Here is a 12,363-nt window from a genome sequence, read left to right as displayed (position 1 = left end):
ATTTTCAAATTAAATCATCTAGGTTTTTTTCTCTTAGAGACTTATGAAGGTGCTGAACTCCAGTTGGTCATGTTAGCGCATCCTTTCCCTGCTCACAGTTTCACGTTGAGTGCACTTCCTCACACACGGAGTGGAGCAGAGATAGACACAGAGGGGAAATATTAATATAACAACAGATTACATAATCTTCAAAACAAATGTTAAACCGATCAGAACAAAGCGGGAAAGCCAGAGTTTGTAGTCAAGTTAAAAACAAAGTGAAATATAGGAAAAGTTGTTGATGAAGCCGGATTAGGCTGAGATCCAAACACTGGATTGCTGGCTTCTACCGTTTTCAAACACTTACTTCATTATTTGAACCTGTGGTCATGTGGGGCGATCGTGGCTCAAGAGTTGGGAGTTCGCCTTGTAATCGGAAGGTTGCCGGTTCGAGCCCCGGCTTGGACAGTCTTGGTCGTTGTGTCCTTGGGCAAGACACTTCACCCGTTGCCTACTGGTGGTGGTCAGAGGGCCCGGTGGCGCCAGTGTCCGGCAGCCTCGCCTCTGTCAGTGCGCCCCAGGGTGGCTGTGGCTACAATGTAGCTTGCCATCACCAGTGTGTGAATGGGTGGATGACTGGATATGTAAAGCGCTTTGGGGTCCTTAGGGACTAGTAAAGCGCTATATAAATACAGACCATTTACCATCATGTTTGTTTGGACCATCTGACAGTTTAAGATTGTGCAAAGAAAAAGGAGAATATAATTTGGCTAAGTTTAAAAGTTTTTCTATTTCAGACTAAGAACAGAATAGTAAACTTTTTTTTAACTACAGCTTAGAGTTTTTTACCTTTAAGTTGAATCTGTTCTTCTGTTTGCAGATTTCCTCTTGTATAAGTCAAAATGATGGACACTTTAACAGCTTTTTAAAGCATATCTGAGATAACACACATTTCTTTTTTAATACTACACCATCAATGCCACTAACTCTGGATGGGGCGTTGTCTCTGTGGCATCAGTGTGAAATTTCCGACTGGCTTCATGACTTTATGTAACATTTATGGCCCCACAACAGAGCCCTGAACAGAAAATTAGCTCCAAAATGTCACATCAGTTTTCTCACAGTCATTTAGCTGTTAAGCTAATTTACAGAGTTAATTAGTTGTGATTTGGTGAACATGTTTATTAGCGTAGAGGGCACGGCTCAAATGTTTTCATTGGTTTAACTCTTTGATCTTAATGTTCCTAATCAGTGCTGATATTTTCTGTGTAGGGCTGTGCAGGAGAACCCGGTGGTGAGGATGAGCATGTGGAAAGAAGTTCCAACTTCAGGGATGTATATGGGCGTCCGGAGGTAAGTTTGTGCGCGCGGCACATCTATAATTATTCTTCTTCAGTACGTGAGAGAGGGAGAGATTAGTTTCCAACACCTCCCACGTCCAATATGTGAGTGTGTGAAGAAGAATTAGTTTCCAATAAAGTGCTCGCTCCCTCTCTCAGATTACCTCATCATTCACCCACCACAGGCCGCAGCATCTGTTAATTAGTGTGTGTGTGTGTGTGTGTGTGTGTGTCTGCATACATTTGTATATTGGCCACAGCTCATCAACCACAAATGTAACAGAGCGTAGAAACAAAGCTTCTCTGTGCTTCATAAATGACCCCAGCTTACAGTTACAGCGTGTTTTTTAACTGGACATAAAGACGATGCTCTTCTGTGTTTGCTGGTAGCAGTGATTATCAGATCTCAAATTCACTTGGAAACAAATCGCAGATGAAAAATTCCTGCATTATTTAGGCCAGAACCGACCAGAGGGTCCAATTCAGCTTACGGGACAGCTTTGCAAGGCGTGTAAATTGCAGTAATGTGATTAGACGCAAGTGTTTTAAACCCACCGAATGTGTAAAAATAGGCTGTTGTTGTGGTATCTTTCATATTACACGTCTGTCAGACATCTCAGCCTGTCCATCATTCTGTCACAGGATAGGCCAGCCCACCTCAGCTTGTGGGCCATGAATTAAAATGACTTTAAGGTCACAAATGTAAGGTTTTCTTTGACTGAGTATATGAGATGTTTTAAGTGTTGATTGAACCAGCTAAATTATAGATGATTAAATTAAACCCCACTTTTGCATAAAATCACAGTCAATGACATTTTAGAACAAGGGTGTCAAATGTAAGGCCCAGGGGCCAGAATTAGCACAACAAGGACTCCAATCCAGCTCGCTGGACTGTTTTAGAAAAAGAAAGCTCTAGGAGAGCATACATTTTGGACTGTTACATGCAGCTTTTTCTTTGATAAAGACTTCACCAACACAATTAAGTAATAGATAAAGAATTAAATAATAGAGATGTTTTGACTGTCTACTAGACTGGAAATATTGCTATAACAGAACCATATTGTATTCTTCTTACTGCATAATGTTACAAGAGGCGATAAAACTATACATAATGTATCATTTTCACTCCTGTATTATGTTTGTGTTACTGTCTAGTTGATTACCCACCTTTATAAACCAACCTATGTTTCACCACCTTATTGTACTGTCACATGAATTAATTCAATTTTTTAATCTTCTGTTGCAGTAACCGTCGGATCACCAGGTGAGAGTTTAGGCTTTATTTCTGAAACTTTGTATGTAATTAATTTGTTGAAATGGCTAAAAATCACCACTCTACCTCCAGTATATACCTTTTGCTGAGTATTTGTCTATCTTTCTCTGTTCAGTCCTATCAAAGCGGGCCATTTCGAGTCGCATCTGACCAAGCTGCAGGCCGACTCCAACTACTTGCTTTCTGAAGAGTTTGAGGTAAGTGTATGAAAATTATTACAAAAGTGTGCTCAAGAACCTGATCAATCATACTATTTGTTTGTTGGGCATGTCTTCAGTTTTCATTTGGAGTGTTAAATCTCAGGAAGACAGAAAGACACAGTGTTTCTTTTACCAGAGGTTTTGCATATTAATAATATTAAATCACTGTTGTAGCAGCCCCTGGCATTAAGAATGACAGAAGAGTCTCTAACGGGTGCAGCCATTTATTTCCTCACCAAACACGGCTCACTCTCTTGACATCATTGAGCACCTTTAAAACTATAAAATAAGGAAAAATTAATACCCACACAGTCCCTTTGACTGTGTGGGTATTAATAACAACAAATGAACTTAAATTAAATCAGGTAAATTAAAAAAAACAAGTACTTCTGTGATATACAGTCACTGATAAAATAAAACAAAATAGGTCTTTTAAACTGCATCAAAGTTCAGTTGAATAACATCAGATCACTCTGTTGGAATAACTCTGGGTTTTGGACACCCATCTTACACTCAAAAACCTTGAAAGTCTTCCAATTGTGTACCAACTTCACAGCAAATCAAACTGCTTGTTCTGGGCTCATGCTTATGCCAGTTGGCTGTTGGTTTGACTTGCCCGCCTTTTCAGAACCATTTTGCTTTTCAATCATTGCTTCTCTGAAACTTAAAGGTCAAGTAATGTACCATGACTCTGATGAGGAATGGCACTGCTTTTCTTCAAAAGCAGATTTTGGCTGGTCTTGTTAGTCACAAAGTCCTGATGTTTATAACTGTACAAATGTAATTATTCTCATCTCTGTTCAGGATCTGAAGGATGTCGGCCGTAACCAGACGATGGATGTCGCCCGAGTGCCGGAAAACCGAGGAAAGAACCGCTACAACAACATCCTGCCATGTAAGTGCAGTTTTTAGCTTTAAAGCTTTTTTGCTTCTCAAAAAGTTAAAAAGAAAAAAGAAAAAAAAACAGTCACTCCACATAACAGTTAGCTGACAACCCTTCAAGTCCCTCAGTGAGAAAGAAAAATAAATCAAAGTGGAAATCATGGCAATTATCACATCGTCAAGAGCTTTAATGAGGCAGCACCTGTTCCCTTGGTGACAAGGATGAACTCTGAGGCTTGAGGTGATAAAAGCCTTCATAATTACACAATACTACTGAAAATACAGCATCTATGTGGAATATTTACTCATTTAATTAGCTTTTTGTTTCCATTTCTTAGCCACCCAAGCAGATTGTCCTCTATATTATTTATTATCCACACGTCACAAAATAGTTTCGCATAGCATCTTTTTTCCAACCAGCAGATTAAAAACTATAAAATGGTATGTCCTCCAACCAGTTGATCAGCTGATACCAACAACTGGCCAAATTTAATTGATCTTAAAGTTTCAGCCCTCGTATCCGAGTCCAGTTTAATGAATTTGCATAACTGAATTTTTGCTCATTCAAAGGTAGTGTGATGATGGGCTGAAAAACAGCTAAATTATATTAAGGATGGATTGATTAAAAAAAAAGAAAGAAAGAAAAAGAAAGGAGCGGTTTTAAATAATGACACGGAATCTGAATTTCCTTGAATGACGCAATCTTTACTCAGGTAACAATAACATTTGCTTGAAATAGCACAAAAGAGTTGATTTTTTAATTGTTATTACTCAATTAATGAATCATCTGTGAAATGTAATGTTTAAAATTATGATACGTCTGTGAAAATGTTTTCTGTCTGCGTCGTTGGGGATGATGCCAAATTAGTTTTAAATGTCTGAAATGTTAGTTCATTGATTTTTTGCTATGGGAGTGATATACAGACAGATTTCTAATCACATGAAGATTGTTTGGTACATCTGTTTTACGCAATTATAAATGTAATTTCCACATCCACAATTTGTCATTTTCAAAGTTTTTCCTTCTGAAGTATCCTCAGTTTAAAATAAAGTAATTAAGCATCCGTTATTTTTAACTGCAAAAAAATCTGATTTATGACTTGAGGTGCCACATTTACAACATCACCTCTATAATTAACTGTCAGAGAAGTAAACACACTTACACCACACACACACACACTCTCTCTCTCTCTCTCAGTGAAATGAGTCATTACTGAGTCTGTTTCGCATTCACACATCTTTCACATTCAATAATAAGAACCTCAGGAAAGCTGTGAGAGACGCTGTTTTCATTACTTATTCTGGAGTGGATGTGTTAGAATTTCACCATCAGACATAAACTGCATCCTTTACCCTATGGTGAAAAATTAATGTGACCATATTGATTAAACTATAAGGAATTTGCGCTTATTGCTTTTACAAATATGCCCTCAGTAGCTCAAAATGATGGTTGCTTCTTCACTAAGTAGACTGATAGAAATTTAATTGGGCAATTTTCATAATTGTTCGTTTTTGGCTGGTTTAAGGTTAAATGTGCGAATCTGATGTTTAGTATTATTGCAAAGCTGCAATAAGATGATATAAATTTTATTAAAATTGCAAGAAAAAAATAAGAATAACTGAATGACTGAGAGCATCAGTTAAACCTGTTTTAATCCAAAATTTTTAATGTTATCCAAAAACTGGCAAACAATTTTTAATAAATATTAATAAATATTAATTTATCCCTGATTTTTCCTCTCAAGACTACCACACTACCACTACCAAACTGATTGGCCTTTTTTCTATATACTGACAGTTTAATAAAGGTTAACTGATAAAAAAATTTGAAAAAAGACATTTTAGTGAAACTTCTACAATGATGAAACACAGAAAACAAGAAACAAGAAAACTTTAGCAATACTTCAGAGTCAGAGTCTGGCTGTCGCCCTGTGGTGCTTTTATAGCCTTCACACTTTTAGTTCTGGGTGTTCAAACTGATTTTAGGTAAATGACTACTTAATAAATAACCTCTAAAAGTGCCCAGCTCAGCAGCAAACAGCAGACAGTTACAGCTTTTGAAGAAAGAGAAACCTTAAGAAGCTAAAAACCCAGAAATTATTTATAAGAACAGGTGGAGACCAAAAATGGAGCTAAAACGCCTTATGGTTACGTTGCTCTGTGGATGCTGGATGTAGTGGGAGGAATTCAGTCAACATTTATTAAACCAGTTCAGTACTCATTGCATTAGAGTTAGTTTAAACTACACGTTAAAGATAATGAAAGCCGCTGGTGACTTATTTCTTCATTTTTCTAGATGATTCTACCCGAGTGAAGCTGTCGTACCTGGAGGACGACCCCTGCTCCGATTACATCAACGCCAGCTACATACCTGTATGAGCACATGCTAAAAAGCACAAACTGAGCGCACTCACTGACAATGACACTAATACCGCCTCTCTTGCCTACATGTGCAGGGTAATAACTACCGCAGGGAGTACATTGCCACCCAGGGGCCGCTCCCGGGCACAAAAGATGATTTCTGGCGGATGGTGTGGGAGCACGGCGTCTACAACATCATCATGGTGACCCAGTGTGTGGAGAAAGGACGGGTGAGGCGTCCGCTTGATCAAAATGTCCACTTGAGTGGAACGATTATGAAACTGAAATTATGAGCTTTGATTGCAAGCTGAAAAGAGCTCCAGATTCTTCTCACAGGTTAGCAAAGGAAGATAAACTCAACCCTGAGAAGTAATTAAACTATATGAATGCTGTGTTTCCAGGTGAAGTGTGACCAGTACTGGCCTGCAGACAGAGAGCCTCTGTACTACGGTGATCTGGTCATTCAGATGCTGTCAGAGTCTGTCCTGCCTGAGTGGACCATCCGAGAGTTCAAGATCACCTCGGTATGTTTCTTTTTACTCTCGTTTTTTATTCCAGCGTAAAAATGTAGAAAAGCAGTAATATCTAAAGAATGAAGAAGGGATATACTTATTGTGAAGCTTTCATTTTCATAACTTCTCCAAATAAAGCTCATGTGATAAACATGGCCAACCAATGTCTGTAAAGTTGCAGAGATTTGAGGTTTTAAGGGGATATCCTTATACAGTATGTTTATCTCTGTGACAGAGAGTCCACCCACCTGCTGTACAAATATCTGTTAAAAGGGGAGGAGCTAACCTCCATGAAACCACCCTTGTTTCATGGAGAGGGTGAATTGAGAGGCTACAGAAGGATTATTCTGATTATTTCTGCATGTTTTTGGTGTGGCCATGAAAAAGTTGATTTCCACTATGTTATGTTGAAACGAACGTTATGTCGTTATGTTACATTATATCTAAAGCCTCAAAATCCAGACCTTGAATGTTGCTATGGGTGATAACAATCCTAATAAATCCATTATCGACCTGGACAGGAGAGCAACTGCAGTTATCCTCGGGTACTGCGTCACTTCCACTACACGGTGTGGCCTGATCACGGCGTCCCTGAGAGCACCCAGTCCCTGATCCAGTTTGTCAGGACAGCCCGGGACTATGTGGACCGATCGCCCAGCACCGGAGCCACTGTCGTTCACTGCAGGTAGATGCTTGAGGCTGTCCTCAGGGAGAAATCTGATTGGCTGTGAGTTAACAGAATCCCGCCATTAGAAACCCCCCCCCCCCCAAAAAAAAAAAAGTGAACTATTGAGTCCTTGAACCTTCTTTGATTCTCTGTTTAAGATCTTTGATAACTGGATGTTTTTGCTTGTTAGTGCTGGAGTCGGGCGCACAGGGACCTTCATTGCTTTGGATCGGGTTCTGCAGCAGCTGGACTCCAAAGGAACCATCGACCTTTACGGCTGCGTGTTCGACCTCCGCCTGCACCGCCAGCACATGGTCCAGACTGAGGTAAGAGCTACATTCAAATATTTAAGTATTTAGCTTTGAATTCTAGGACATTCGTTTGATTATTTGATTTCAACTTGTACACCAGACATTTCTCCCACTTAGACCAGTGATTGTAGCACTTCAGTTCATCTCATTATGTTTAGCAGGTATTTTAGTCATTATTTCAATTTTACTTATTAGAATATGATTAAGGATAGTCCCACATGGAAGCAAAGGCAAACAACAATAGACTTTGAAATAAACCAGTCGCAAAAAAACAAATAATTGGAAGAAAAGAAACCAGATTTTATTTGCTATTGATAAATCTGCATGGTTTATGGTAATACATCATTAAAACTGAAACTATTAGACAAGAAACATCAGGAAATATTGACCTAATCTAGAATTTAACTACCAATAAAGATTTAGAAATAGGATGTTATCCTCCTTTTTAGTAAATATTGAATGCAAATTGGTTTTGAAAAAACAGTTTATGATGACGTTACCACACCCAAACCAGTTTGTAGCAAATCAAAAAAAAATACTATTGTACATAAAAAACAAGTTCAACTATTAATATTACAATGAGAATTTTAGACTAAACTGGAGCTACATCATTAAAACGTGAGAAAAAAATTAATAATGGAATTTATCAAATATGGTAGTCTGAAAATTCTACCAATTACTGTCGTTATAATACTAAATTGTCAATCTTGATCAAACCTGGATCAAACAAATAAAGGCAAGGCAAGTTTATTTATATAGCACAATTCAACAACAAGGGGATTCAAAGTGCTTTACAGAGACATTAAAAACAAAAACAAATAAAAAGCATGATTTAAAATGTGTGTTGGCCCTGCGACAGACTGGCGACCTGTCCAGGGTGTACCCCGCCTCTCGCCCCATGACAGCTGGGATAGGCTCCAGCGCCCCCCCGCGACCCTGGAAAGGATAAGCGGAAGCGAATGGATGGATGGATGGATGGATTTAAAATTAATTAAAAAAAACAAAAAAAAAGCAAAACAGTAGATAAAATCAGAACAGTAGATATCAGCAGTTAAAATTTAAGTTTTGAAATTTAAGCTTAAAAGTGTGGATTTGGTGTTTTATTCAAATGCAGTTGAGAACAGGTGAGTCTTCAACCTGGATTTAAATAAACTGAGTGTTTCAACTGATCTGAGGCTTTCTGGGAGTTTGTTCCAGATATAAGAAGCATAAAAGCTGAACGCAGCTTCTCCGTGTCTGGTTCTGACTGGGAACTGATAAAAAAAAAACGGATCCAGATGACCTGAGGGAAAGGAAAGAAAAAAGAAAAAACAAAGCTGATTTAGTTTTAGATTTAGTCTTAATCATGTGTTTTAGTCAATTCAATTTTATTTGCTGACGAAAGGATCAATAGTATTTTGTCCTTTTGCATTAGTTTTTATTTTGTTATCGTCGTGTTTTTGTCAGAAATAAAAAAGGTTATTGATGGAAACTGACAAATTATTGGTTAGTGAAATTAATGTCTGTGTTTTCCATGGGACATGAATGAATTCTGCAGTGAATGCTCTAAAAGCACCGGAAGGTGTTTATTACAACATTATAACGGTCTTGTTGCATTGCAGTGCCAGTATGCCTTCCTGTATCAGTGTATTCGGGATGTCCTAAGAGCCAGAAAGCATCGCAGCGAACAGGAGAACCCTCTCTACCCCATCTATGAAAATTTCAACCCTGAGTACTGCAGAGGTGAGACTGTTTCTAACATTTGTCATCGGAGCCCAGAAATGAAACAGTCCACCTGTGGACGTGAACCGTCCCATTTCTGTGTTTGACAGTTGAACTGAAACTGCATTTATATATTTCAGTAGAAACTGTGTATTTGTCTGCAGCACACATAAATCATAGTCATTTTTTCCCTTTTTTGTCCCTTTGTTTTCTCAGATTTCATTTACACTGGACGCTAAAGAGATGACGATGTTCATGCGATCAAAACGAGGAAACATTCCAACACAAGAAACGGACAAAACAGGGAATATAAATAAATAAGTCCAAGATTGTAAAAACCTTTTTTCAGGGCTGTAGGTCTTGCACTCTGAATCACTGGTTTTACAGCAACAAATTCATTGAGAAAAAGTAGAAATTAAAGTGCAGATTTGGGATTAAATAAAAACAAAGCATAAGACAAGTCGGAGGTTCTGGGTTTGTTGGCGCTGCAGGGAAGACTTTCGTAGCTAGAGCTGGTGATCAGCTGGTGATCAGCACAATCTGAGAAAAGTTTTTAAAATTTAGCAAATAACACCTCACAGACTTTCCACTAAATCTACAGTCTGATTTTATTCAACACAAGAATCCAAAACCATTAAAACATCTGACACTTATTATTTTTAACCATACGTTTATATATTTTAAAAAAGGATTGAATGATAATTGTGCAGCATATTATTATAATTATATAGTCATTTCTGTAATTTTGAATAAATCATCTTCCGTAAAGCTGTTTAAGAACTGTGAGTACCTGTTAAATAATCTGCATCTGAGCTCAGATTGGCATGCAAATTGGATTTCTTTCTTCTTTTTTTTTCTAAATCCACCTGACAGTCCAGCAAAGTCCACCAGCTAAACATACTGGAACAGCTCAATTTACAGGACTGCTTTGACTCAAACCTACAGAGAGAAGGCACAAATGATCGATCAAATTCAGCCCTATCTGAATCCTAAATGTTAAAAATATATATAGTTTATTGTCAACAAAAACAACAAACTTTGAAAAATTAAATTGTTAAAAATGGATTTAAACTCATTGAAAAACATAGTGGAGTCCCTTTAATGTAGGCACTGGTTGATCTCAGGTTGTTGTGATCCAAATAATAACTGAGTGACAGCAGGGAAGGAAAGAGCCATCTATTTTTTATACCCTCCAGTATGTTCTCACTTACTGCTCCATATAAGCTGTTTATTTAAAAATTCTAAACACACATATTGCTGTATGTAAATATAGATGTAATACTCTTTTTTTTTTCTTTTTTACAATATGATGAATATATATGTCTGTCAACAACTGCCTGGTTGTGTAATACTTCTGTTTCTCTTTTATACCTGTTGAGTAGCTGCAAGCAAACATAACCTGCTGTATTCAGACTTTAAAGAGGCTTTATTCTCTGTCATATATTTTATAATACAGCATTAGACATTCATGTTAAACGTGGCCAAAGTTTTAAATACTGAGGTATGCAAATGTAATCCCTGTAAAGAAAAGTACTTTTAGTACAGATCACAAGCTCCAAGTGCCGCCCCTCAACTGGCTTCTGAAAGCTGGCTAATCATAAGATAAGTTTTAAGAGAGGGGAGGGGCCTTAAAGTGACAGTAGCCTGTTTCTCAGAGGATTAAAAAAAAATAATAGTAAAAATACTCGATATCACATTAAGCTACTTTACTAGCCTGAGAAGAAAGCTCTGGAGTTGGAAATGAGCGCACTGATCTCCTCTTTAATGTAATTAATGCTTGTAAACCATTTAAACTTTAAACATAAAAGACTGAAGTATGAATACAATGCAGAAACCTCATGTTTTCTTAATAAAACCATCATTATAAATATTGTGAAAGAATTTGACTTTTGTGATTGTATACGTTTCTAGAAAAAGCAGAGATTTTTTTTGCTGGAGGATTTTCATTTTAAATTACCTCTGCCCATGCAACATATTTTATTTTATAGTATTATGATATGGCATTTTACATTTACATTACATTTAAAATACTATGGCTAAATTAATTATTATGAAAGCTGGTCTGCACTTTTTCTTTTTTTTAAAGATTTTCTCTGATACATTCGACCTGCTGGATTGTTTTATGTAAACTTTATTATGTTTGTCATATCGTGATGGATTCATGAAAGTGATTTGGATTTAAATAACCAGGCCCTAAGAAAATGTGTAATTGAGTTTTAGAATTTGCTGTCCTGTTGTTGTAAACTTGATCATAAAGTGCTGAATAAAAATATCTGCCTCACTGTTTGTGGCCTTTTTTCTTTGGGTGAAAGGTTACAGTAGCTCATAAATATTATGCACACATTTTCAAATGCTGCTTAAATCATTCTCCATGTTTAACATTTTTAAGATAATGATATTTCAAATATATAGATATTTGAAATTTAAAATAAAAAAAACTTCATTAGAATTTCGAAATTCCTCCGAAGGGTGGCTGGCGTCTCCCTTAGAGATAGGGTGAGAAGTTCGGCCATTCGGGAGGGGCTCAGGGTAGAGCAGCTGCTGCTCCACATCGAAAGGAGCCTGTTGAGGTGGTTCGGGCATCTGAGAAGGATGCCCCCTGGGCGCCTCCTGGGTGAGGTTTTCCAGGCATGTCCCACCGGGAGGAGGCCCCAGGGCAGACCCAGGACACGCTGGAGAGATTATATCTCTCGGCTGGCCTGGAAACGCCTTGGTGTCCCCCCGCATAGGCTGGAGGAGGTGGCTGGGGAGAGGGAGGTCTGGGCTTCTCTGCTTGGGCTGCTGCCTCCACGACCCGGCCCCGAATAAGTGGAAAAATATGGTTGGATGGATAGAATTTTAGTTTTGCTTAAATTCAGTGATAATTTGTTTTTAGTAAATTCTTATGTGAATTTACTAAAAGCTGCTGTGAATTTTCTCCATGATAAAGATTATTTGTATCATTTGCAAATAAAATGAACCGCAATATATCTGATGATCTAGAGGTTTAGACCCCATATAACTCCACAAGCAAGGTTTAAAAGTTTGATTAATGTTCTCCCACCTTCATAAACTGTTGCCTGTTGTTTATGTAACTTTTCATCCAGTCCAACGCCACCCATCTAATACCATACATTTCCAATTTATCAATTAATATG

The 12,363-nt window shown here is 37.7% G+C and overlaps 1 protein-coding gene across 1 annotated transcript in view; it reads left to right on the top strand.

The window, feature by feature from the left end:
* The window catches only part of ptprb (protein tyrosine phosphatase receptor type b), a 43,140-nt gene extending 31,948 nt beyond the window's left edge, over positions 1–11,192 (top strand). The window contains exons 30-40 of the mRNA XM_026146467.1: positions 1,252–1,332; positions 2,566–2,583; positions 2,708–2,789; positions 3,597–3,687; positions 5,971–6,047; positions 6,131–6,265; positions 6,437–6,559; positions 7,069–7,232; positions 7,405–7,540; positions 9,127–9,247; positions 9,443–11,192. Coding sequence (XP_026002252.1) covers positions 1,252–1,332; positions 2,566–2,583; positions 2,708–2,789; positions 3,597–3,687; positions 5,971–6,047; positions 6,131–6,265; positions 6,437–6,559; positions 7,069–7,232; positions 7,405–7,540; positions 9,127–9,247; positions 9,443–9,465 — 1,051 coding nt within the window. The 3' untranslated portion in view covers positions 9,466–11,192. The remainder of the gene's footprint in view (positions 1–1,251; positions 1,333–2,565; positions 2,584–2,707; positions 2,790–3,596; positions 3,688–5,970; positions 6,048–6,130; positions 6,266–6,436; positions 6,560–7,068; positions 7,233–7,404; positions 7,541–9,126; positions 9,248–9,442) is intronic.
* Positions 11,193–12,363: the final 1,171 nt, after the last annotated feature.

Source organism: Astatotilapia calliptera, chromosome 17, assembly GCF_900246225.1.
Source record: "Astatotilapia calliptera chromosome 17, fAstCal1.2, whole genome shotgun sequence".
Lineage (NCBI taxonomy): Eukaryota > Metazoa > Chordata > Actinopteri > Cichliformes > Cichlidae > Astatotilapia > Astatotilapia calliptera.
Note: the sequence above shows the minus strand (reverse complement) of the source record. Positions and strands in the feature narration are given on the sequence as shown.